This window comes from Peromyscus maniculatus, chromosome 1 (assembly GCF_049852395.1).
Source record: "Peromyscus maniculatus bairdii isolate BWxNUB_F1_BW_parent chromosome 1, HU_Pman_BW_mat_3.1, whole genome shotgun sequence".
NCBI classification, from domain to species: domain Eukaryota; kingdom Metazoa; phylum Chordata; class Mammalia; order Rodentia; family Cricetidae; genus Peromyscus; species Peromyscus maniculatus.
In genome coordinates, this window is record NC_134852.1 from 4,219,579 (window position 1) to 4,244,807 (window position 25,229).

At 44.8% G+C, this 25,229-nt stretch overlaps 2 protein-coding genes and 1 non-coding gene across 11 annotated transcripts in view; 2 read left to right on the forward strand and 1 right to left on the reverse strand.

Annotated features, from left to right (window-relative positions):
• On the reverse strand, window positions 1-4,907 carry LOC143272564 (uncharacterized). 8 transcript variants are annotated; one of them, XR_013050224.1, is made up of 5 exons: window positions 4,585-4,737; window positions 3,721-3,857; window positions 2,100-2,397; window positions 1,181-1,216; window positions 1-988 (listed from the first exon to the last, which is right to left on the reverse strand). XR_013050224.1 is itself a non-coding variant. In XM_076568210.1 (5 exons), exons 1-5 carry the CDS (start codon window positions 4,868-4,870, stop codon window positions 936-938), a joined length of 462 nt encoding a protein of 153 aa, XP_076424325.1. In that variant the 5' UTR covers window positions 4,871-4,902; the 3' UTR covers window positions 1-935. The 8 variants fall into 8 exon arrangements, 4 of the variants coding, with proteins under 4 accessions (XP_076424325.1, XP_076424314.1, XP_076424332.1 ...); XR_013050221.1 differs by having other exon boundaries at window positions 2,100-2,418; XM_076568210.1 differs by lacking the exon at window positions 4,585-4,737 and adding an exon at window positions 4,832-4,902 and having other exon boundaries at window positions 2,100-2,296.
• Znf761 (zinc finger protein 761) overlaps window positions 971-25,229 on the forward strand; it is a 26,010-nt gene continuing 1,751 nt past the window's right edge. Inside the window, exons 1-7 of one of the 2 annotated variants that reach the window (XM_076568250.1) lie at window positions 971-1,149; window positions 5,000-5,182; window positions 17,015-17,112; window positions 18,869-18,979; window positions 19,278-19,354; window positions 22,148-22,274; window positions 23,433-23,560. In XM_076568250.1, the coding sequence (XP_076424365.1) occupies window positions 19,316-19,354; window positions 22,148-22,274; window positions 23,433-23,506 (240 nt within the window). In that variant the 5' untranslated portion in view covers window positions 971-1,149; window positions 5,000-5,182; window positions 17,015-17,112; window positions 18,869-18,979; window positions 19,278-19,315 and the 3' untranslated portion in view covers window positions 23,507-23,560. Of the gene's footprint in view, window positions 1,150-4,811; window positions 5,183-17,014; window positions 17,113-18,868; window positions 18,980-19,277; window positions 19,355-22,147; window positions 22,275-23,432; window positions 23,561-25,229 lie in introns of those variants that run through there. The other variant, XM_076568239.1, reaches the window with a different exon arrangement.
• Window positions 5,727-5,889, forward strand: LOC121826645 (U1 spliceosomal RNA). The gene has a single exon (XR_006068871.1). It is a non-coding gene; the product is annotated as a U1 spliceosomal RNA (small nuclear RNA).

A 25,229-nucleotide genomic window follows, 5' to 3' on the forward strand; every position in this document is an offset into this window, starting at 1 on the left:
TTCTCAGCACAAAGGAGATTTATTTGCCCCAGAGGGACAAAGGACAGGGAATAAGAGACAAAGGCAGGAGACAGAGGATGAGGGAGAAGGGGTAGTTGTCCCACGGGGACGACGGGCTGCCACTGGATAGAGAGGAGACAGACATGGCACATAGGCAAATGGCAATTTATAAGGGTAAAAAGGGAACACACACACACCGTTAGAATGAGGTGTTTAATTTTAATTGGGCATGTTAATTAGGTGAGCCAAAGGGGGCTTCTGATTGCTGAACCTCAATACTTGACAGCAGGACATTAGTAGTCAGCCTCAGGGATAGGAAGTGGCCAAATCAGGGAATGGACCCTGGCTGGCTAGCTCTAGAAATGTAATCTAATGGTTGTTAGCAAGGTGGAGGGAGTGAAGGAGTAAGGCAGCGCCTGCCAGACCCACGCTCACCATGCTGGAGCTGGCCAGAGCCCCTCCTAATATGATACAATATCACGAAATAAAGGAGGCAGTTGAACACCATAACAAAATGCTTCATTCAAGCTTGCCCGACTGCGCATGCCCACAACGTGAACACCATTTCCCAGAGGCATCCGGGCAGTGCGTTGGGCCCGATTTGCATGCTTGGTGGAATGAAGAGCTGGGAGTGTATGTGGTCAAAATACAGTGTACACAAGTATGAAATTCTCAAAGAATAAATTAAAATGTTCCAAAGAATGACGGGCTCTTTCACAGCCAAGTCCTGCACTTCGGACAATATTCCCCAGAGGTCTCTGGGGCAGTGCGTAGTGCAGAGCGTGCAGAGCGTGCAAGTTGCATTCTGGGAGGCACAATTTTTTTTTAAGAGGTTCTACCTGGCAGCCGTCAGGGTTCACCTTAAACCCTGCCTCAGGGTCTGGTGCCGGGAATAGGAGAGGAAAGCGGTCTCTGGATGGAAAATTGTTCAGTCCTCAGATGAAATCTGGACCGGTCTTCCGTGGGGACTCTATGCAAAGGAGAGGCTCTTGAAAGGAAAAAAACAAAGCAAGATGAACTCCTGGAGAGATGGGATACATGAGACTCTAACTCAAGAAAAAAAGAAAATGGACTGGAGCAGCCTGGAGGCATATGAGACACAAACTGAATGATGAGACCCTACCACCTCCCAGGATGGACATCTGTGCCGTGAGTACCCGGATAACTGGTACATTCTCACCTGTGATTGTGTCTCGTTGCTTGACGTGAGCTCTCTCTGTGGGGAAAATGAGGTCAGGCTGTGTGAGCATCTCTGTAGAGTAGTGAGCAACTATAAAGTGTATGCACGTGGACTCTGGTCTGACTGTGCCTCCTTAACTATGAATTATGTCCCGGTGCCATCTCGGCAGGTGTCAGCAGGGGAGTTGGCTTCTGAAGTGAATCCAGGTGAGTGTTAGTTCTGTTTCCTTTTACTTCCCCTTCCAACTACAGGGTACTTGTTCGTGTCTCAGAGGGATGTGACAGCTCCGTAGAAAAATGACAGTGAGTGACAGCCCAGAAAGCTCTTAAAACATGCTGCACCCGGTTTTCTCTATTAACAAGACAAGCAGGAGGCCCTTGTTAATAAGCCAATCTTTTTAATCATGTATTTGTTCTTTTACAATTTAGTAAATATTGATCATATTTGCCCCGTTTTTCTCTTTTCCCCCTCCTTTCTGACAAGTCCTGTCAGCTATTTTCATGTCGTTTTGTTTTGTTTTGTTTTGTTTTGTTTTGTTTTGTTTTGTTTTGTTTTGTTTTGTTTTGTGGGACTTTATTGGGAGGGAAAGCTCATTGCATTTAATTAGGGTTGCCTGCATGGGAGTTATTTACTGAGCAAGGATAATTTAGCAGTGGCTAGGGAATATGACAGGAACTGAGTGATAAAGATCCTGTCTTAATGTATCATTAATTAAAATCCATAGGGGTTGGGGAATTTAGCTCAGTGGTAGAGCACTTGCCTAGCAAGTGCAAGGCCCTGGGTTCGGTCCTCAGCTCCGAGGTAAAAAAAAGAAAGGAAAAAAGAAAATCCATAAGCTGAGGTTATGGCTGTGACGGTAAAAGCACTTGCATGTACCACACATGTGCACATAATGCACACACGAAGCTCACCCACTTACGCAATATTCCATAGTGTTTCTCTATCATTCTCTGTCTGTTCCAGGACACCACATAGCACTCTGTTGTCGCAGCGCTCAGGTCCCTCCTGCCTGAGCTGACTTCGTTTGCAGTGGCCTCCACAGTTTCTGAAGTGAAGTATCTTGTTGGATGCTCCTCTGCAGGAATTTTTCTGCTATTTCTCAAGAATTCACTGGGACTGTAGGGTTGCGGATGGGAGAAGTGACCTATGTTGCCATATTTATCACAGCACTATTTCAAGGTTCTTCTTGACTACTTGATAGCAAGTTGAAGGACAGCCTGGGATACAGGAGACCCTCTCTTCAGAATAAAAGAATTACAGAATGTATCATGTTACTGATCTCAACAATAACGGCTAATTTATATTAATTTATGCAGTGCAGTTTAACTATTCCTTTGTTTGTCTGCTTTTATATTTTTTTTCTTCGACACAGGGTTTCTCTGTGTAGTCTTGGCTGTCCTGGAACTCACTCTGTAGACCAGGCTGGCCTCGAACTGACAGAGATCCTCCAACATCTGCCTTCAGAGTGCTGGGATCAAAGGCTTGTGCCACCACCACCTGACTTAACTATCCCATTTTCAAAAGGCTTAGAAACAACCTGTCTGCATTTGGGATTTTTCAAACTTGGAGCTAGTTGGATAGATTTCCATTTTGACATCTGCATATTTAAAAAAATCTGGAGCATTTGGAGATTTGCATATTTCATTTAGGAATATTCAACATATTTGCTATTTTACTTTATGATTTTGAGACCCATTGTGCATGTGAGTGTGTGATAGACAGAATGCTTCCATCAGGACTTGATTCCACTCCCTACAAAATACAATGAGACATCATACGTAGACAAGCTCCACTTGAGTCCACAGAGAACCTGTGCATTCCCTCCCGAAAAGGTGGGGGTGGGAGTGGTTGACACTGATGTTTTTGTAATTTTTATTCTATCTTTCCCAATAAGGAAATAGTTAAGTAGCCCATGGCTCAGAAAGTCATACCACAGCATAGAGTCTTAATTCTACTAAGATATCAGCCCACCAATTATATGTAGACTTCTTAAAATTACATTTACTTATTTAGTGTGTTTATGTGTGTGAGCCTGACATTGTGGAGGTCAGAGGACAACTTTCAGAAATAAATTCTCTCCTCCTACCACTTGGATCGTGAATATCAAACTTGGACTTGGGGCCATATACCATCACTTGCTGAGCCGTCTCCCCAGGCTTATAATCTGTCATGTCATAATTCATTTTCTCAGTTAATGTAGTGAATGTAGTCTATGCTTTTACATACATAGACTTATTTAGTTACCAGCAATAAGATTTTATATTTAAAGCTATTCTCTGGAAAATCTACACAACAGCAATGGTTGTGTTGATGCCACTGACCTCGGTGTGATATACTATAGTTTTACAAGAAGGCTCCATTGAAATAACTCAAGTAAGGGCATACCATTATCTCTGTTGTATGTCTTACAAGGAAATGTGACTTTTCAATTGTCTTAGTTTAAAAAAAAATCACAAGAGAAAATTATGCTGTGTATATTATTACCTGTACATTTACATATCAAAGTGAAGCACAAATTTCTTGAACTCAAAGCAACTCACTTGCCTGACTTGGTGGTCCATGCCTTCAACACCAGCACTCGGGAGGCAGAGGCAAGTGGGCCTCTGTGAATACAAGGCCAGCCTGGTGTCCAAAAAGGGTTCCAGGACAGGATAGCCAGGACTGTTACACAGAGAAACTGTCTCAAAAAAAAAAAAAAAAAAAAAGAAGGAGAGAGAGGAGAAGACAGGAAAATTAAAGTTAAATAAACCATGGTTTGGGGGAAAGCCTGGTGTTGTGCTCAGTGCAGACTCAGTCACGGAGAGAGCCTTACAACCTAGTCAGACACTCCAAGCTTGGGGTGAAGATGCCCTCCTGTGATCCTGGCAACCAGGAGGCTGAAGCAGGAAGCTTGCCAGTACAAGGGCAACAGGACCTACATAGTGAAACCTTGTCTCAAAAGAATAAAAATAAAATCAGGCTGAGCCTAGTGGTGCACACCTTTAATCCCAGTACTGGGAAGGCAGGGACAGATTTTGTTAAGTTTAAGGCCAGCCTGGTCTACAGAGTGAGTTCCAGGACAGCCAGGGCTACACAGAGAAACCCTGTCTGGAAAAAAAATAAAATCTGTTGGGGCTGGGGTTTAGAGAGATCTCTGTTAAAAGTCTTGCTGCTTTTGCACAGGACATGGGTTCGATTTCCATCACCCACATAAAGGCTCACGGCTGTCCATAACTCCAGTCCCAGACCTCTTCAGACATCAAAGGGCACTGCGGGTGCAGATGTACAAACACACATGGCACCAAAACAGCCACACAAAGTTGATATCACACCAACCCCTATTCATCCAAAAAAGTAAAGACCTGTACACCACCACCACCCACCCCCGGTACAGGACCCAAGCACCTCTTTGTTAGGTTTCAAACCTGGGACCAATGGTTGTGGTGTCTAACACTCTTGGACTTCATTTCCCAGAGGCATCAGCTGTTGCTGTGAAATGCATGCTGGGAGTTAAAACCCCGGTTTCCATGGATACATGCGGGTCTTTCCTAGGAAAGTTAGGGGGCAAACTGCAAACTATTTTCACACGATGTGCCTCTTAGTCACAGTGTTTGCGCATACGCAGGACAGTTTGTGGGTAAGCGGAAACAGTTTTATGGAGTAGTCGCCAACCTTAGAGGTGGATTTATCTGGCGTTGGTACTGTGCGCATGCGTAGTACATGTGTTGCGCATGCGCAGATCTGTCACCACGGCAAGCCTGTGAATAGAGTATCTGAATCGCTTGGAAATTTTTCAAATCGTCCTGTGCACTCTTTTTTTTCCCTCTTCTTCCCTTACAGAAAAATGTGGCCAAGAGAGATGGTTCCATCTAAAGTACTTGCATGCTGTCGCAATGTGGGCGAGGTAGGAGCAATGATGTGAAATCTTTCAGGAATAAGCACTCTGACATTAATGACAGTGAGGAGACCAGATGTCACGGGTGGACTGAAGCCAGAATAGCTCCGGAAAGACTTCGATCTCAGGTTCAGTTTGCATTCTAATTTTATACCTTAAACCTACAAGGTGGGGCTTAAAGGAGACCCCTTCCCTCCCTGACCCCGGATTAGGCACAAACCACATCCAAACACCAGTTTTCACAGAGAGATCCTTCATTAAGCGGGGAGGAAAAGTTAAAAGTGGCTGCTTTCTGACTCGGGCAGAAAAACAGCTGTCAATGACCTTGTAGAAAAAGAAAGAAAGAAGTGTAGGCCTATGTTAGAATGGGCTAGGGTGTGTGGTATATTTTGACAGGGCATGTTAATTAGGTGAGCCAAAGGGGACTTTTGATTGATGGACTTCAATATTTTGATAACTGGACTTTGACAGTCAGCCTCAGGAGGAGGAAGTGGCCAAATAAGGGAATAAGCCTTGCTGGCTAGCTTTAGGAATGTACTCTAACAGTTTTTAGCAAGGCGGAGGGAATTGGGGAGAAAGACAAGGTCTGCCAGAGCTACATGCTCGAGTGGGCTAAGGTCCCTTCAGCCAGTGTAGTTCCCAGTGAGAGACCCTGCTCCAAAAGTCAAGGTGATACTTACCTGGCAGGGGAGATACCATGATCACGAAGGTGATTTTTCCAGGGCAAGCCTCTCCATTGCACTCCAGATGTGCTGACCCCTGCGATATCCTGAAATGCAGGAAACTTGACTGCATAATTTGTGGTAGTGAGGGACTGAATTCACACTCTCCCTTGTATTATTTTTTTTAAAAAAATCAACGTGACCTGGGTGTGGTGCAGAGGCAGGAGTAAATTGAATGCCACGGTGGTCTAGAAAGTGAATTCCAAGCCAGACAGGACTACATGGAGAGACCCTGTCTTAAACAAAATAAAATAAAAAAAATGCATGAGGAATTGGAATTATTCAATTTTAATAAATTTAATAAATTCAATGTTAATCAGATCTTTTGTAACTACTATATCCAACATGTTAGCCACTCTGACAAAGGTAAGAGGGAATCACAAAATGGCTTCAATTTGTATTTCCATGATGGCTAAGGTTAATGAACCCTGTAGATGTAACCAACCGTCTTATTAAATAAGAAACACAGAACCAATGTAAAAGAGAAAGCCAAGAGGTCGGAGCTCAGAGCTAAAATCTCACCCTTCCTCCTGCGGTGGTCCTAGCTCTCTGAAAGAGACCTATTTCCTGTGTGTATGTCTTTAAATAATCTTTCTGTTCTGCCTTCTCATTGGTTGTAAACCCAAACACATGACTGCCTTGTCGCTGCCTGTAAGTACAGCCCTCTAGGTCTTAAAGGCATATGTCTCCAATGCTGGCTGTATCCCTGAACACACAGAGATCTATGGGATTTAAAGGTGTGCGCCACCACCGCCACGCTCTTTCTATGGCTCTAATAGCTCTGACCCCCAGGCACTTTATTTATTAACATACGATTAAAATCACATTTCAGTACAATTAGAATACCACCATAGAACCCTTAAATGTTTATTGGTAATTTGTTTGGAGAGTTCTCTGTTCTGCTCTTTGGCTGGCTTTTTTTTTTTTAAATTGGCTTTTTCTTTTCTTGTTTGGTTTAATTCTTTGTCTATTCTAGGTATCACTCTTCTGTCAGATGGATAGCTGGTAAAAACTTCTCTCCCATTCTTAATGCTGTGTTGCTCATTCTGGGGGGGGGGGGTAGGTGGCCTTGCACACACACCAAATACACCTGTCTGTCTGCACGTCTTGGCTCAGTCTGCAGAGGTAGCTTTGCTGAGATGGGGTGAAAGGATGTTCAAAGGAAGGGTGTTTCACTCCGATTGATATTTCATTAGTAGGGCGTCTGTCCCTCTTCTTTTTCTGTTGCACTGTATAAGCACGGGTTATTATCGGCTGTACCAGAGCTCAGAAGTTTGAAGTGGGTCTCACTGGATTAAGCCAAAACATTAAGGCCGCACCCTTAGAAATTCTGCAAGGTCCTGTCCCTGCCTTGCCCTCGTCTAGAAGCCTTCAGCGTTATGTGGCTCCTGATCTTTCTGTATCTTTCAGGCTAGCAAAGGCGAGTTAGTGGCTTGTCCCCTCACATTGTCTCACTCAAACATTGCTTAATCTAATGTCCATGCTGTTTGTAATTACACTGAGCCCACCAGGATAACTGTATATGATTTGTCTGTCTTTTCTACTGGCAGCCTATTAAGTCAGTCCATCTGTGCCCTTAACTCCTTGCCGTGTTCCCAGGCTCATACACTAGCATATGGACATCTGTTTTTGTTTCATGCTCATTGGTGTTTTGTCAGTATATATGTCTGTGTGAGGGTGTCAGATGCCCTGGAACTAGAGTCACAGACAACTGTAAATCACCATGTGGGTGCTGGGAATCAAACCAGGGTCCTCTGGAAGAGCAATGAGCCATCTCTTCAGCCCCCAGATACAGACGCTTTTTTTTATATTGATTTTGTTCATTATGTGTGTGTATGTATATGCGCACAGGCATGGTGCGCATGTGGAGGTCAGAGGAGAACTTGTAGGAGTCAATTCACTCCTTCCACCGTGTGGGTCTCAGGGATGGAAATCAGGTAGCCAGGCTTGGCAGTAAACACCACTGCCCACGGAGCCATGCAGTCACACCCTAATATGGACATTTTTGAGTCACTCATCCTATCTACCTCAGCCCCATATGTTCAGACTCCCCTTAATGGTAACAGGATCCCAGCTGCCACATAATCTACGCCCCCCCCCTTTGTTAATCTGTTTTTTATTAAAATTCCTGTGAGTTTTAAATTTCTTAATGGGAAAAATGCAAATCTGCAAAAAAGGAAAAAAATGAGGACTTTAAGCAACTCATAAAGATTAGCAGGCAAGGTCAGATAGTACAATGCTATTTCTTTAATCCAGGTTGCTAGGAAAGCCGAAGCAGGAGGATCACAAGTTCAAGTCCTGCCTGAACAACTTAAAAATGACTATATCATTTATATATAAATGATATATAAAACCTCTATATCAAAAAGTTTTTTTAAAAAAGGCTAGGGTGGATACTGAGACTAGCTAGACAAAATTACCCATTATATCAACGTCCAAAGCATTCTTTTATTTCCTATACATATCTAAGCATGCTTGTGTTTCTGGAGTCTTAAGTCCTGCTAATTAATCATAGAAATGAATAAAAAGACTCTAAATCAGTGGTTCTCAACCCATGGGTCACAACCCCTTTGCCAAAACTCTATCTCCAAAGATATTTGCACTATGATTTGTAACAGTAGCAAAATAATTTTATGGTTGGGAGTCACCACAACATGAGGAACTGTATTAAAGGGTCATAGTATTAGGAAGGTTGAGAACCACTGCTCTAAGTCACAGTATATAAAAGGAATACAGGACCAGCAAGATGGTTCGGCTTGTAAAGTAGTTTGCTGCCAAATCTGACAATCCAAATTTGATCCCCTGGACCCACATGGTGGAAGGAAGGAACCAATTCCCAAAAATTCTCTGAGCACCACATACCCTTATACACGTTCACATGCACATAAAATTAATTGCTTTTAAAAAATTTTTAAGTAACTGGGCAGTGGTGGCACATGTCTGTTATCTCAGCACTCAGGAGGAAGAGTCAGGGGGATCTCTGTGAGTTCAAGGCCAGCCTCGTCTACAGAGCAAGTTCCAGGACAGGGGGAAAAAAACTTTCAAGTAAATAAATACGATTTTTTAAAAGGAATCCATGGCAATTATAGGTCACATTAAAGTGAGAGCTTATGAAAACGGCTGTACCCTGCCAGTGAATTCTGTCTTGCTTGGTGTATGGTTTTTGTTTTTTGTTTTAGGTTTGTTTTTGTTTTGTTTTGTTTTTGCAGGAATTGGTTCTTTCCTTCCACCATTGGACCAGGGGATCAAATTTGTGTTGTCAGGCTTGGCAGCAAGCCACTTCACTAGCCAAACATCATGTCTATACCTTATACCATAGGAGACATGCTTCTTCCCCAGAACCTGACGATAATCACTGGCCTGGCACTACGAACGGGGTGGGGAGTGGGGTGGTTTGCACCAAGAAGTTGAGGCAGGAGGATTGTCAGTATGGAGAGTAGAGAGTCCAGGAGATCTGACATCCTCACACAGGCATTCATGCGGGCAAAACACCTTTGCACGTGAAATAAGAAATACATATTTTTTAAGGAAAAAAATGACAGGGCCATGGTGGCCTCCCATTGATCCCAGCACTTGACAGGCAGAGGCAAAGGCAGACGAATCTCTGAGTTTGAGGCCGTCCTGATCTACAGAGCAAGTTCCAGGACAGCCAGGGCTACACAGAGTAACCTGTGACCCAGAGAAAAGGGGGAAGGGAAAAAAAAATCCTCTCGTGAAGACATCAAGCCTTGGACTACATTTCCCAGAGGCACCTGGGTGCAGCAGTTGCGGTGCATGGTAGGCTGGGGATGCTGTTTGAAGCTCCCTTCCTCACTGTACCTACAGGCTTAGACTAAATGGGTTCCAGCAACAAAATTATGGTATATTTGCACCGTATGTGCACAGGCAGGGTGCAGAGATTGCACAAACAGTGTCCGTAGAAGGAAGGCTGGGATTAGAGCGGGGAGGTGTTTACCGACGGTGCACATGCGCAGTCTATAGTTCTGCATCGGCTCGCTTCTCATACGGATTGATTAACTCCTGGGTGTATTTGTACCACTGACATCTATGGGAGTAGCATACATGCAGCTACGTTAAGTACCTTAGCTGCTATGCCTGTAAACTGCTGCAAAACCACAGGTCACATGCATGTTCTGGGGGGTCTCTCTTGAAGAGTCTCTGTCTCCATAAATGTCTACTGTATGCAGAAATATTTGTAATGCATGTAAACCAGCTTCCACGACACTATTCTTGCAATTGAGTTGCAAAAATCTTTCTGGAATAAGTACTCCCACACCAACAAGAGTGGAAGAGATGAAATATAACCCGTGGACTAAAGCCTGGTCAACGTGGTCCACCTGGACAAGCGCCTGAAAGGACCTCGTCTCCGGTTTAACATGCATTATCATATATTCGAGGAGTTGGTTAAAGGTATCCTGAAACAAGGTTGCCCTCCAGACTAATTTTTTAAACAGGATCAAAGAGGCAGAGTGGGGCGAGCGTGGATGCACATCCGCTGAGTCAGGAAGTACTATCAGAAGGCAGAGTTGTCTCCACTCCGAGGTCGTGAGATCAGAGGCCGGTCTAGCTCAGTTCTCACAGTCCACGCCTGGCTCAGGTCCATAGCAGCCTTCGTGTGAATGTGACATATGCATGGCTTGATACTTGCAACTTGACAGACTTTTTGTGTTGTGTCAGCCAAGTTTTTCAAGAACTGCTACGGGCAGGTGTGTCCATACTCTCGGAGGTTCCCTGAGTCCTTTGGGATAGTGACTGCACATATACATGCACAACAAACCCTCAACTGTAAGTACAAGTGGCAGAGTTTTTGGCCCAGAGAGGTCTGTTTCTTGGCAGTCTGGCCAGTGTCATTTTAAAAGTCCTATTCATCCTCTCAACTTCACCTAAACGTTGAAGGTAGTATACCATGTGTGCAAGTTTCAAGTTAATTCTCTGTGAGGGTAGGAAAGGCTTCTACCCAGCCTGGGGGTGATGGGGGAGTACACACCATAACCAGCAAGTTATCAGTCCCTTCCGCTGGGTAGAATGTCAATAAAGTCCACTTTTAATTGTCTAAATGGGTAGGAAGGACCCCTGGTTCTGTCGGCATGTGGGCCTTGGGTCCCTGCTTGGATTGTTTCAAGCACACTGCAGGCAGGCTTTGCTAGCTTGCTGGGTCAGTGTTGGCATCCACCAAATTTCTTTGCAACGATTCTTTTTTTTTTTTTTTTTTTTTTTTTTTTTTTTGGTTTTTCGAGACAGGGTTTCTCACTTTGTATACCAGGCTGGCCTCGAACTCACAGAGATCACCTGGCTCTGCCTCCCAAGTGATGGGATTAAAGGTGTGCGCCACCACCGCCGGGAGCAACGATTCTCGTAGGGCAGTTTTTCCAGGTGGGTTGTTTCATGAGCTTGCCAGACTAGGCTGGAAGAGGTCATCTCAGGAATTGCAATTTTCCTCTCTGTGTTTCTCAGCCTGCCCTCCTGGTTTTCAGCAGCCCCTTCTTCGGTTTCTTTCTCTTCTGGCTTCTGTGAAGGGAGTTCTAGGAGCACAAAGAGTGTAAACATACCTTGGTGGGGGGCTGGAGGGGCAACAGAGGGGACTGCGTGGCTGTGTCTGCACGGAGGGCAGCCTGTTGGCTGTCTAATCTGCTAAGTGGTTTTCCAATCTACCTTGACTCTTTGTGTGAGCCTGGCAGTGCGCCACATCCACGGCTGGGAGCCCAGAGAGCTTTTAGGACCTGTAGCGTTTGGTCTTTGTTTTTAACTTCTTTTTTTTTTTTTTTCAAAGATTTATTTATTTATTATGTACAGTGTTCTGCTTGCCTGTATCCCTTCAGGCCAGAAGAGGGCGCCAGATCTCATTACAGATGGTCATGAGCCACACCATGTGGTTGCTGGGAATTGAACTCAGGACCTCTGAAAGAACAGCCAGTGCTCTTAACCTCTGAGCCATCTCTCCAGCCCCTGTTTTTAACTTCCTTGCCCCCTGAGGTAAACAGCCCTCTTTCTCAATATATTGTTGCTTTGACTCTCTTGATATAAGGGGCTATTCCTCCTGTTCTAGGCTTCAGCTCCCATCCATAAAAGGTTCCATATCTGAACTGGGAAGCAACTCATCCTTTAAGTCTGGCTGTGAGGAAAAAGCCTCTTTGATAATTTCTCTGAAATCATGGAAGGACTCTCCCTCCTCTTCAGGCAAGGGTGTGCCCAGATTTAGGGCCTGGTACCATAGCTGCTGTCTTCTTGGATCAGGAAAGGGCCTGGTATTTCCCTCAATGTCATATCAGAGAGGGCTCTTCCCAAGAACCCAGCAAACCAAAGTCTGGTGAGCATCCCCATGTAGTTGTTGAGTCTGGCAGAGCTGACGGGCCTGCCAAGATTGGTGAGCAGTGTGTCCAGGTGAATGCCACTGGAGGGGCAGGATTAAATAGTCTTTCGACTACCTCGGAGCCATGCGGTGCCAGCAGTTGGAGCTGGTAAGGAGGTGGCATCACAGGCAAAATTTCATCCTCTGGGGAAGCTAATAGGGGCATTTCCTTGGTGACTTCAGGCTCAAAAATCTTTGTAGCCAATATGGTCTGGGGCTGGGAAGACCCCAGTATCTGGTAGCAAAGCCTTAGCAGAGGGTCTCAGGGCAAGGAATAGCATCATGAATCAATACGTGGGGCGTGGTCTGAGTAGCCAGGTGGTCCCATACAGATCTCTGCAACTCTGTTAATCAGAGTCAAATCTAGAGTTCCTTTAGGTGGCCAGCCGACATCAACAGAAGACCAATCAATTTTACAGAGAGTTTTTCATTTGAAGGACTTCACCTTTATTTCATAGTCAGCAGTAAATTCTCTTTTAAAGTTGTTGAGCACCAGATGGCGATGGTGCACAGCTTTAATCCCAGCACTCAGGAGGCAGTCAGGCAGATCTCTGAGTTCAAGGCCAACCTGGTCTACAGAGCAAGTTCCAGGACAGCCAAGACTACATAAAGAAACCCTGTCTTGGGGAGAAAAAAAAAAGTTGTTGAGCATGGTTTGTAGGACTGTGCGGTTCTCACACTGGGACTGTGGAGACCCCATGATGATAAGAGTTTCCTAACCAGGAGCTGGGGAAGTTATATGGGCCTAGCCCTGTGTGGCACATAGGATGGGCTAGTGAGGACCAACTTCTCCCTCAAGCAAGTCTGCCCCTGGCTAGCCCCCTCACAGAAACTTAAGAGGTCTTGCCTAGAGCCACATGTATGTCCCTGTGCTTGGTCACCTCTATTCAGGTGAAATAACCTCAGCTGAACTGCATGCAGGTTGGCATTCAATCAAATCCCATGGCCACAGGACTGTAGGTCCATTACAAGCATTCACACATTCATTCAGAAGTTATATATTCCTATTAAATGCTTAGCACATTTCTCTGGGGACCATTCTACCTTTCCCTTGGAGACCAATGCCATCTCAGTATCCCATCAAGGCTTTGGATACAATATCCTGCAGAGTGACCAAATTCGTGCTGGCTCCTCCTGCCTATCTCCGTAGGGAGCTTTACCTGGACATCCAGCCTAGTCTCATCTTCTTCCACTCCAGTCCTGAGTCTCACAGTCCCCTTGGCAACCAGAAGGGGGCCCAGGAGTCCTGTTGGGGGCTCCAACTTCCCACTACCAGAGACCAGGAAGTGGCTGAGAGGCCAGGGAGTGGCAGCCTCTCCAGACCAACTGGAGACCTAGTGAATGAGATCTCGCTGCATCTTTCAGAAATGTCTTGGGAAATCTTTCTGGAATAAGCACTGCCACACCAACGAGAGTAGAAGAAAGGAGATGTCACTGGCAGACTAAAGCCAGGAGAGCTCCTGAAAGGCTTCCATCCCAGGTCCAGTCTACACTGACATTTTATACTCTAAAACCACAAGGAGGGGCAGGCATGCAAGAGAGATGTTTACAGAAGCACATGAGGCAGTCCCTGGTTGTTGGGGGCATTTCTGTTGTTTCGGCCATTTCTCCAGGTCTTTCTGTTCCTGGTAGCAAGCAGAGTTGTGCTTGGCAAATAGGTGGTATAAGCAGTGCTTTGAGAAAACTGCTAAATAAATAAACCAGTGTCCGATAACTACTGTTTCTACCTTATTCTACTTCAGTTGTACACTCCTCCCAAGGGTCCCAGTGCCCACACATGTAACCATACCACTCAAGGTGGCAGGGCTGCCAGCGACTCTGAGCTTGTGACTGGTGGGCGATGTGTCTGTGTGCAAACACCAGGTACATTGTCTTTTGAATGGTGCGGGTGCTGTATTGTATGTACTTGAGCAAGGCAATGGTACCTGTCAGGACATGGAAATAATAATCCTGTCATTTAATGCCATGGGGTGTTGCTCAGTGAGTAGCATAGCATGTGTTTAGCATGCACCACTGTATCATCCCTAGCACAAAAAAAAGGAAGAGAGGGAAGAGTGACCAAGCTTTATCTCGGAAGAGGTTAATCAAACATACTCTCTAGGAAGGCCATATAAATGACAAAAGAAAAACTCTGATGAGCTTTTCCATCCCCTGTCATCTCAAGACTCTCCTGACAAAGGTTCCTGACATGAGAAGCAGTAGAAGGAACAACGGCCTGTTTGGGCGTCATCTCCCAGATGGACACATTATTGTTTCTGTAATTTTTATCTTCTGCCTCTGGACAGCTGTGTGTTCAAGGTTTGGTTGGCTCTTGTTTTTGTCATTGTTTGGGTTTTTTGTTTGTTTGTTTGTTTGTTTGTTTTAATAATTAGCATGGGACTGTGTGTTCCACGGTGCATGTGTGGAGGTCAGGGGCAACTCAGTAGAGCTGGCTCTTCCACTGTAAGAGACCCATTGGGCGGTGGTGGCGCACGCCTTTAACCCCAGCACTCAGGAGGCAGAGCCAGGTGGATCTCTGTGAGTTCGAGGCCAGCCTGGTCTACAGGGTGAGTTCCAGGAAAGGCACCAAAACTACAGAGAGAAACCCTGTCTCAAAGTCATCTGAGGAAGAAGCCTCAATTAAAAAATGACTCTAAGCCAGCTTTGGTGGTGCACGCCTTTAATCCCAGCACTCTGGGAGGCTAAAGGCAGGCGGGATCTCTGTGAGTTTGAGGCCAGGCTGTTCTACAGAGCTAGTTCCAGGAAAGCCAGGGCTACACAGAGAAACCCTGTCTCAAATAAATGAGTAAGTAAGTAAGTAAATAAAACATGGAAAAGCCCTGTTTGGGGGGAGGGGACACAAGAGGAAGAAGAGGAGGAGGAGGATGCTGATGGTGCCTCCAACCTGGCGGTAGTGGCATAGGCCTTTAATCCCAGCACTCAGGAAGCAGAGACAAGCGAGTCTCTGTGAGTTCCAGGACATCCAGGGGTAGCTACACAAAGAAACCCTGTCTCAAAGAAAGGAAGGGAGGGAGGGAGGGAGCGAGGGAGGGAGGGAGGGAGGGAGGGAGGGAGGGAGGGAGGGAAGGAAGGAAGGAAGGAAGGAAGGAAGGAAGGAAGGAAGGAAGGAAGGAAGGAAGGAAAAAACTTCCCTAAAATAGGACTGTAGACTAACCATGGATGGGGAAGGACCCAGTCCATTGTGGGTGTTGCCATCCCTGGTCTCCTAGGAGAGCAGGCTAAGAAAACCACATTGAGAAAGCCAGTAAATTTTGCACGAATCTTAAATATCTTTTAATTTAAAAAAAAAAACAAACAGAGCCAGATATTGGAGTAAATGCTGAAAGATCAGAGAGACAAAGGAAGAAGCCACTGCCATATCTCGCCTCACAAACTCCACAAATCCTCTTACTCAAAACCTCTGAGTCCTCAGCCAAAAAGGCTTTAGTTCCTGTCTCCTCCAGCCTTATATACCTTTCTCCACCCAGACATATTATTTCCTTCCTAGTGCTGGGATTAAAGGTGTGTGTGCCTCCCAAATACTGGTAGCAAAGGCATGAAATCTCAAGTGCTGGGATTAAAGGTGTGTGACACCACAGCCTGGCTCTGTTTCTCTCCTAGACTGGGTCAATCTCATGTATCCCAGCGTGGCCTTGAACTCACAGAGATCTAAACAGATCTCTGCCTCTGAAGTGCTAGGATTAAAGATGTGTGCCACCACTACCTGGCTTCTATGTTTAATCTAGTGGCTTGCTCTGTCCTCTGATCCTCAGGCAAGCTTTATTTGATACCCAATATATCACCACAAGTAAGCACCACCCCTCCCTAGCCTCTGCATCAGCGCTTGCAAACCTCCTCCAGGTTTCTGCCATTTGTGTTCCTGTCCTAACTTCCTTCTATGATGAGCAGTGATGTGGAAATGTAAGACCAATAAACCCTTTTCTCCCCAAGTTGCTTTGGTCATGGCGTTTTATCATAATAATGATAATCCTAACATGGGTGGGTGTGGTCCTCTAGGTGGCATACCACTGTATGTGCTCGAGTGTACGCATACATCTGTGTGTGTCCGTGTGTGCACGTGCATGTGTGTCTGTGTGTTCGCATGTGTGCGCAGACACGTATGTGTATGTGCGCGCGCGAGTGTATGAGTGCACGCTTGAATCTAAGTATCTTCTCCATTGCACAGTGCTTACCCAGCCAGAACTCCATGCGCATGCGTACTGTCCTGGGTTGAGGTCTCTGGGATTGCTTGGGTTGCCTGTGTAGGTGAATGCCCCCACCCCCTCCCGTGACGCACGCATGTGAGCATTACTTTCCCTTTGCTTGGCACTGATACGGCCAGCTGTTGCCTTGAAACTGCAGGGGCAGGGGGACACACCGAGTCTGTTTATACACTGCAGAAAAGGGCTGCAAGCAGCAAGGGCTGCATGTGCAGCCTCGAACCCTTATGGCAGTTCTATCTTGCTTCTGACGTGGGACACAGACGCAGTCTGTGGCACCACTGCTGAGGTATACCCAGGTAACAAGTGTGAGCCTAACACGACGCATTTGTCGCGACTGCTCCATAAGGAAGACGAGACTGGTGTCAGTGGTTTTGACAGGGACAAGAGTAGCTAGTCCAAGCATGTGCCTTGCGAAACTCTGACACCTGTAGGTCCTCCGCCTTTACCGTCTGAGCGCCGTTGAGCCCTAGGTAAAATGACCAAACAAAGGCGTCAGGACAGTTTCAGAGCTAGCATTGTGCGTAGTCTTCCTTTGTGGGGATGCAAAGATCCCTCATGCTACAGGTAGGAATATTAAAAACAGGTCCTCGAGTATCTGGGAAGTTCAGAGCCAACACAAGGTTTTACCAATAGCCTAAAAGTAGTTGAGCCTCGGGTATGTTTTCTGTTTTAACCTGTTCTCTGCAGAGGCGCTGTTTTCATCGTCGTCCATCCCACCCCGTCTTCAGGACAACCGAAGATGCTGTCTTCAGTAGGAAGGACTTTCAGGCATCTTAAAGGTAAAGGTGAGTTTCTCTTTTGATTAGAGAATTTTGCCTTATAGGTTTTAATTTGTCCTTTGAGGTGTTGATACCCATACTAAGAAGGGGGGAAAAAAGATGGTATTTCTTTATTTTGAAAATAATGCAAGTATCAAAGGAACCAATACGTGAGATCAAAGGTGCTGACATCACAAGACCAGTTGCAAAGAAGTATGCAGTCTTGTGACCCACCCACACTGTATCCATTTGGAGCAGTATTGGGTGACCTGCTTTAGTATATCTGCTTAAACAATAATAATAATATCCATTAAAACGTATTCAAGATGAGAGAGAATTTCAGACCTATTATTGGTTCCTCCTACCTGTTTTTGACCTTTTGAAAATTGGGTCATTATAAGGATAGAATGCATTAACATACTTATAACCCCAAGCATTTATTGGTACATACTATCTTGTCATCACATGAATAATGATAAGCGTGGATACTTATAAATCACGAGCAACATGCATATGAAGGGGAAAGTGATGGGTGCTAAGAAGTTCACAAAGAGAAAACAGCTTTGGATGGTCAAGAGCAATAACCTTTGCAGAGCATGGCAGTACATGGCTATAAGCTCAGCACAATGGAGCCTGGCCTGCAAAGCAAAATTCTGCTTCAAAAAATACAAATAAATCATTTGTGATGTCGCAGATATAATCCCAACACTTACGAGGTAGAGGCAGGAGAATCCGGTGTTCAAAGCCAACCTGGAAGAACTGTCTCTTTAAAAAAAGAAAAAAGGAAAGAAAAGAAAAAATTCAAAACATGTGTGTTTCTAGAGCAGCACATCCTCCTAAAATTTTGTATTAATTCACAAATGACTCCAAAGCTTAGTTTGTGAATGGAACCCAGAGCTGTGGGTCTGTCACAAAAAAAAAAAAAAAAAAAAAAAAAAAAAAAAAAAAAAACCCAGATGCAGCCTCTGAGCTGAATTTTTTACACAGAATGTCTCTGCCCCCTGGCTGTTCATAGAGAGGATGCATTTCTTCATGAATGCAGATATATAAGTGTTTCATGATGAAAACCAGCCTCCTAACATCTGACATTCATATCAATTATTTAGACAGTTTAAAGAACACAAACTTAAGAATCAAGAAGGGAAGCTGAGCCTGCTTGCTATGTATGCCTGCAATCCCAACAGTCTGGGAAGCTAAGGCCAGAGGATTGTCACAAGTCAGGGACGGAGAGCCTGTCAAAGAAAAATAAACAGGGGCAGCGATGGCACACACCTTTAATCCCAGCAGAGGGAGGCAGAGGCAGGAAGATCTCTGAATTTGAGGCCAGCCTGGTCTACAGAGCAAGTTCTGGAACAGACAAGGCTACACAGAGAAAGCCTGTCTTTAGATAGATAGATAGATAGATAGATAGATAGATAGATAGATAGATAGATAGATAGATAGATAGATAGATAGACAGACATTAAATGGGGCTGGAGATGTGGCTCAGTGATGGAGTACTTACCTAGCATGTACAAGGAACAAGATTTGAGCCCCGTAGCAAAGGAAAAAAAATTAATAAGCAGCTGTGTAAAATTCTTGATCTATTATAGTAACAGATATTAATCATTTCATATTGCCGATTGCTTTAGATAGATTACCTTAAATTTGGGACAGCCACATCTCATAATTTTTCTATTCCAGTTTTAGCAGGAAGGAAACCGACACTAGGAGGTTAGTAACTGTCACTCACTCTGACATTCAGCACAGCAGGAGTTCTAGCACATTACATGTTTGATCTCAGTCTCCAGGTCTGTTGTCCCTGTGTGATCCAAGCCCCTCACCCTGCATCATCGGGTTGGTGTTTACAGACTGCTCGGCCTCCGCCTAAGACAAAGCAAAGCATCTCCATCAGGTAAGATGGAGACTGTCTCTTGGGATCTGGCAGCAAAGGCCCAATGTTTGGAGACAAGGCCAGATTCTTTACCGCATCCCAGACTTCTCCCAGACATACTCCAAGCAGGGAACTGTCTTCGAGACAAACCCCTGCCCCCCCCCCAAAAAAAGTAAAATGCCTCCTCTTGATTTTTATCCAGAAGCATCTTAATCTCTCTCTCACTGTGCTTGTGTATAGATTGGGATGTGGCAGTGAAAACTGGAAGTCACTTGAGAAGCCAGTTGCCACTGGTTTAGTTATTCACTTTTTCCTGCAGTTCTCAGACTTCGTGTTTACTGTGGAAGAAGCCCCAAGATGGCCAACAAAGCCTTGAGTTCTGGAACCAAGGCCCGTGTAAGTGTGTGTTTCCTTCCTTCTTAAAATGTACTGGTCAGCAGCCACACTGGTGGAAACCCGTGAACTGTGGACTGACAGCTGTGGAGCCCCCATAGGGCTAGACTAGGCCCTCTGGATATGGCAGACAGTTCTTTAGCTTGAACTGTTGGGAGGGCCCCCAGGCAGGGGGATCGGGATCCGTCCCTGGTGCATGGGCGGACTTTTTGGAGCCCAGTGCCTAGGGTGTGACACCTTGCACAGCCTTGGTGCAGCGGGGAAGGGCTTGGACCTGCCTCAGCTGAGTATGCCAGGCTCTGCTGACTCCCCATGGGAGACCTTGACTTGGAAAATGTGGGGGTGGGGTGGGTGGGGGAAAGCTGGGGGATGAGTAGAGGGAAGGGGGGAAATCTGTGGTTGGTATGTAAAGTGAATAGAAAATTTCTTAATAATGAAAAAATGATAAAAAAAAATGTACTGGTCAGATATGGGGACATTGCTATGAATACCCAGAGCTAAGCAAGCCTTTTCTACTTAGCTACCCCCTGATTTTCCCTATGCCAGTGAATCATGGTCCCATATAAGCTGGTTACTCAATCACTGAATTATTGAGAGTCTCCTGTGTGCTCAGTTTCTTTTTGGTCCAGAGTAATATTATAACAATGAAGGAACAAAATCCCTTGGGCAAAATATTGGCCTCTCTGTGGCCTGAAAAGTTGGACATGCCAGTCCCATTGGACCATAAGAGAAAGCATTGTTCATCTCTACTGACTGGTCTTGTGTTCTGGGTAGGTAAGAAGGAATATGTCCGGTGATCTTCATCTTAGTATATGCTGACATACAAGCTTTGCTAGGTTTCTCAAGTTGACACTGTGTTTAATAGAGTTGTAACCTTGCCATAGAAACCAGGAGATACATTTTGTTGTTGGATGGGCCTGCCAGACCGCCATATGATGCTTAGTCATTTGGTACCAGTGTCCTCTGCATCAGGAACAGGAGAAAGGAAGAACTGACAGTTGTCTCAGTCAGCCAGGTGTATGACTCCAAGAGGTTTAAATCTCATTAGCCTGACTATGTGATAAGATTTTTTGATACTTCTGTTGTTATAAAGGGAGACTGCTCAGTGACTTGAACATTCAGAACACCCAAATATGCAGAGCCTAAAATAAAAAATCTTGAGGCCATCTTGGTCTATATATCAAGTTCCAGGACAGCCAGGACTACATAGAGAGACATACCTCCCACCTCCTAAAAAAAAGAATGTTGTAAAGCCAGACATAATGGCACACGCCTTTAATCCCAGAACTCAGGAGGAAGAAGCAGGTGGATCTCTGAGTTCGAGGCCAGCCTGGTCTACAGAGTGAGTTGCAGGCTAGCCAGAGCTATACAGAGAAACCCTGTCTTGAAAAAACAAAACTAATTAAATAATTTAAATTAACTAATTTAAAAAAATAAAAGATCTTAAAAAGCACATTTTTTTCCTTAAGAACAAAGAGAGAGGGTCTAGAGAAATGACTCAGTGGTTGAGAGCCCTGGCTGCTCTCCTAGAGGACTCAGCTTCAATTCCCAGCACCCACATGGCAGCTCCCAGCCATCTGTAACTCCAGTTCCAGAGGATTCCACAGCCTCTTCGGGCCTCCGTAAGTACCAGGCATATATGTGAGGCACAGACTCATATGCAAAATACCTATCTACATAAAATTAATTTTTTTTTTTTTTTTTTTTTTTTTTTTTTTTTTTTTGGTTTTTCGAGACAGGGTTTCTCTGTGTAGCTTTGCGCCTTTCCTGGAGCTCACTTGGTAGCCCAGGCTGGCCTCGAACTCACATAAAATTAATTTTTAAAAAAGAAGAAGAACAGAGAATATAGCTCACTGATAGAGTGCTGGCCTCCCATGCATGATTCAATCCCCTGAACTCCTGAACTCCAAGAGAAGGTGAGCCAGGGATGTAGCTCGATGAGATGAGATCGAGTGCTTACTTAGCACTTACGGGGCCCTGGGTTTGAGCTCCAGCATGGAGCGGGGAGGGAGACAGCAGCACCCGGGAGAGAGCGAGATCGCTCATCGTAAGATGCTTGCAGACAAGCCTGGTGACCTGAGTTTGATCCCCAGAACCCGTGTTGGAAAAAGTGAGAACCAACTCCCACAAGTCCCCTGAGCATACACAATAACACATGTACATGCACACAGATAAATAAAGAACCTTTAAAGAAAAATCATCTGGATGTAGTGGTGCACCTCTGCAATCTCAGTACTAGGAGGGCGTCTGAGGCAGGAAGATCATGAATTTCTTGTTTTGACTGGGCTACATGACAAGACCCTGTCTCAAAAAGCATAAATATATATATGGCCAGAAATGCCTCAGCAGGTAAAGGCACTTGCCACCAAAGTGCTAGACAAACTAAGTTTGATACTCAGAAACCACAAGAAACAGAAAGAACAACTTCTACAAGTCGTCTTGACCACCACATTGTAGGCATGTGTGTGCCCACATTCACAATTGGAATCACGATGAACTTAATTATTTTTAAGTAATAAAACAAAGATATCATAAGAACCTGCACCCATCGGTAACTGACCAAGCAGGCACTAACAGGTTGTGCTTGTGAACAAAAAGGAAGGTTTTTTCATCTTCTCCCTGGCAGATAGTTATCTGCACAGCCTTGGGCTCTGTAGTAACACAGCAGTGCTCAGCCTGGAACGTGGTGTTCTTGCTGCCATCCATCTTCAGCTAACACAGTGGCAGCCATCACCTCCTTCATCCTGAAGGTCTCTCCTGTCACCTCATCAGGTATATGTGGGTTTCTGTTTTCAGGATTTGGTGACATTCTCTGATGTGGCTATAGACTTCTCTCAGGTGGAGTGGGCCTGTCTGGACTCTGTGCAGAGGGACCTGTACTGGGATGTGATGCTGGAGAACTACAGTAACCTGATCTCCCTAGGTAAGCTGTATACTTCAGGTAACCTAGACTCTGCTCCCCGGAGTATCAGCATTGTCCTGTGATTCTCAGGACCATTTTCCAAGAGACCGTTGCCAGAGAAGGCATTGAACTGATCCGTGTGGAAGTGGACTTCCCAAGCCTTCATCTTCTCATCCAACAGTCATTGGCCCCTTTGGCTGCCCGCCCTTGTGATCATCTCTCTTCCCTCATGATCAAGGGGTAAAGTGGAATTCTGGATGTGTATAACCATCTTCAAGGAAGGTAGCCTTGTCTTTAGATGTTGTGTTTACATCCAAATTGCTGTTCACTTTTGGATTTTGAGGACCCACCTAAAGGGGAAACATCTCAATCGAGAGCTCTGATTTGCTGTTAAGTTAAACACCTTTGTGTTTAACAGAAAGTAAATTAGACACGGAATTTGTGTAAAGCCAAAATGAGGAGATTCCCATTGCTGGAACATTGTACCTGAAGTGAGATGGGAAGTTACAGTCCATGAACCATGTATTTGACGCTGGATGCACATGCCTGCAGTCCCGGCACTCCAGGGGCCAAGGCTGAAAGATTGTGAGTTTGAGGCCAACACATCAGGACCATGTCACAAAATAAAATAATACCAAGAAAGGCTAATGTTAGACCTACTGTATGCCATGCACTCTTTTTTTGTTTGTTTGTTTGTTTGTTTGTTTGTTTTCATTATTTGTTGTTTTTTTGTTTTGTTTTTGTTTTTCCAGATAGGGTTTCTCTGTGTAGCTCTGGCTGTCCTGGAACTCTCTCTGTAGACCAGGCTGGTCTTGAACTCACAGAAATCCGCCTGCCTCTGCCTCCCTGAGTGCTGGGATTAAAGGTGTGCACCACCACCGCCCAGCATGCCATGCACTCTTAAAAGCACAGTGTGTGTATGTGTACAGTTCATTCTCCCAAGCTTGTAAGTCATGACTCTTTCTGTCAGTGTAAGAAATAGTTATACTCAAGTACAAATGACTAGTCACAGGGAAGACAGAAACTGAACTTGCCAGGCATGGTGGCATACTACTGGATATGGTAGTTCACACAAATAATCCCAGCATTGGGAAACTGAAGCAGGAGGATTACCATCAGTCCCTGGGCTACTGAATAAACATACAATTCAAAGTTTATCTCACTCTCCCTCCTCCCCAGAACTGGAATCTGAAGATACACCTCAACTGACATGCCCAAGTCTCAGGGTTCCATCCCCAGAACCAGAAGCGTAATTCTGACAGTAATTCATGCATGCTGGCAGCCATCTTGCTCTGCTTAACTTGAGGGTAAGCAAATGTTTGAGACAGGGTGTTTTCCCAATCATCTGATTTCCTGTTTATTCCTTAAAGCTCTCTCTTTTATGAAGTCTTTATCAATCTCATTTTCAGTTTTCAGTGGCTATAACCTAACAGTTCCTGATTAGAAAAATCTGAGGCAGAGACACCTGTGATCCCGTTGCTTCAGAGACAGGCAAGAAGCTTAAAACTTGGAGTATGGCTAAATATCAAGACCCTATTAAATTTTTTGACCTTATAAATTTTTTCTTCAGGGGGCTGACAAGATGGTTCAGTGGGTAGAGACACTTGTTGCCAAGCCTGACAGTTTTAAGTTCAATCTCAAGTACTTACATGGTTAAGGGACGGGACCAACTGCCCCAGGTTGTCCTCTGACCTCCACTCATGGACTGTAGCACATGTGTGTGTCTCACATACACACACTCAGCCAATCAATATAAAAACCATTGTTTTTCTTTCATCTCTGTATTATAGAGCATTGATCCTTTCTTTGTAGTAAGAGCATTATCTTAAAATATGTGAAAGCAGGGCTGGAGAGATGGCTCAGAGGTTAAGAGCACTGGCTGTTCTTCCAGAGGTCCTGAGTTCAATTCCCAGCAACCACATGGTGGCTCACAACCATCTGTAATGAGATCTGGTGCCCTCTTCTGGTCTGCAGGGATGTGTGCAGGCAGAACACTGTATACATAATAAATAAATAAATAAATAAATAAATAAATAAATAAATAAATAAATAAATAAATAAATAAATAAATCTTTAAAAAAAAAGAAAAGAAAAAAAGAAACATGTGAAAGCTGGGCAGCATGGCATATTCCTTCAACACCGACACTTAAGAGACAGGGACAGATATCAAGACCTCAAGGTCAGCCTTAGCCACATCACAAGTTTAAGGCCAGCTTGGGCAACTTAAGATATTAAAAATAAAAAAATAAAAATAAAAAAACAGTGTTGTAAATCTATGTTTCTTTACAGTGGCTGTACTAGAACTTAATCCTCCTCTTTACCTAATACTTTGTTATCTACTAACCAACCTCCCCTAATCCCTACTCCTTAGCCTACTAGTTTGGGGAACTGGTATTCTACTACCTGCTACTTTTTTCTCTTTTAAGCAGGTTCCCCTGGCCAGCCTGGTACTCACTATGTAGCCCAGGCTAGCCTCAAAGTTGTGATGCCCTCATGTCTTGGTCTTCTAAGTGTCTCAGTTACAGGTGAAGCCACTATACCCAGATTCTACCCTCTACTACAGCAATCAAGGTCCCACTGATTGTTCTGGAACTCACTCTGTAGACCAGGCTGGCCTCAAACTCAGAAAGATCTACCTGCCTCTGCCTCCCAAGTGCTGGGATTAAAGGCGTGCACCACCACTACCACCACCCAGCAGGATGAGCTTTTTTACATTCCCTATTAATACATGAAGTGTTTGTTTTTCTGCTCCTGGCTTATTTCACTTAACATAATGTCCTGCAGGCTTATCCATGCCGCCCCAAGTGTGTATTCTCCCCTGAGCCGCCAGCAGTTCAGTGTTTAGTTTCCTTGGACTTTCTAAGCATGTCATCTCACACCTACAGCATACATTGTATCGTGTTTGCTTTTAAGACATTTCTGCCCTCTTAACAGAGAATCTCTAGAGCAGCAGTCAGCGTCCTTTCCCATTTGGCT

Excerpts from the sequence above, each read along its gene's own strand:
- LOC143272564 (XM_076568199.1), bottom strand. The coding sequence starts at position 4,626 with ATGAAGTCCAAGAGTGTTAGACACCACAACCATTGGTCCCAG. Across the intron at positions 3,858-4,584 it reads ACCACAACCATTGGTCCCAG|TTTCTCTGTGTAACAGTCCT; the intron begins GTTTGAAACCTA and ends TTTTTGAGACAG. Across the intron at positions 1,217-2,099 it reads GAAACACTATGGAATATTGC|AGAGAGCTCACGTCAAGCAA; the intron begins GTAAGTGGGTGA and ends TTTTCCCCACAG.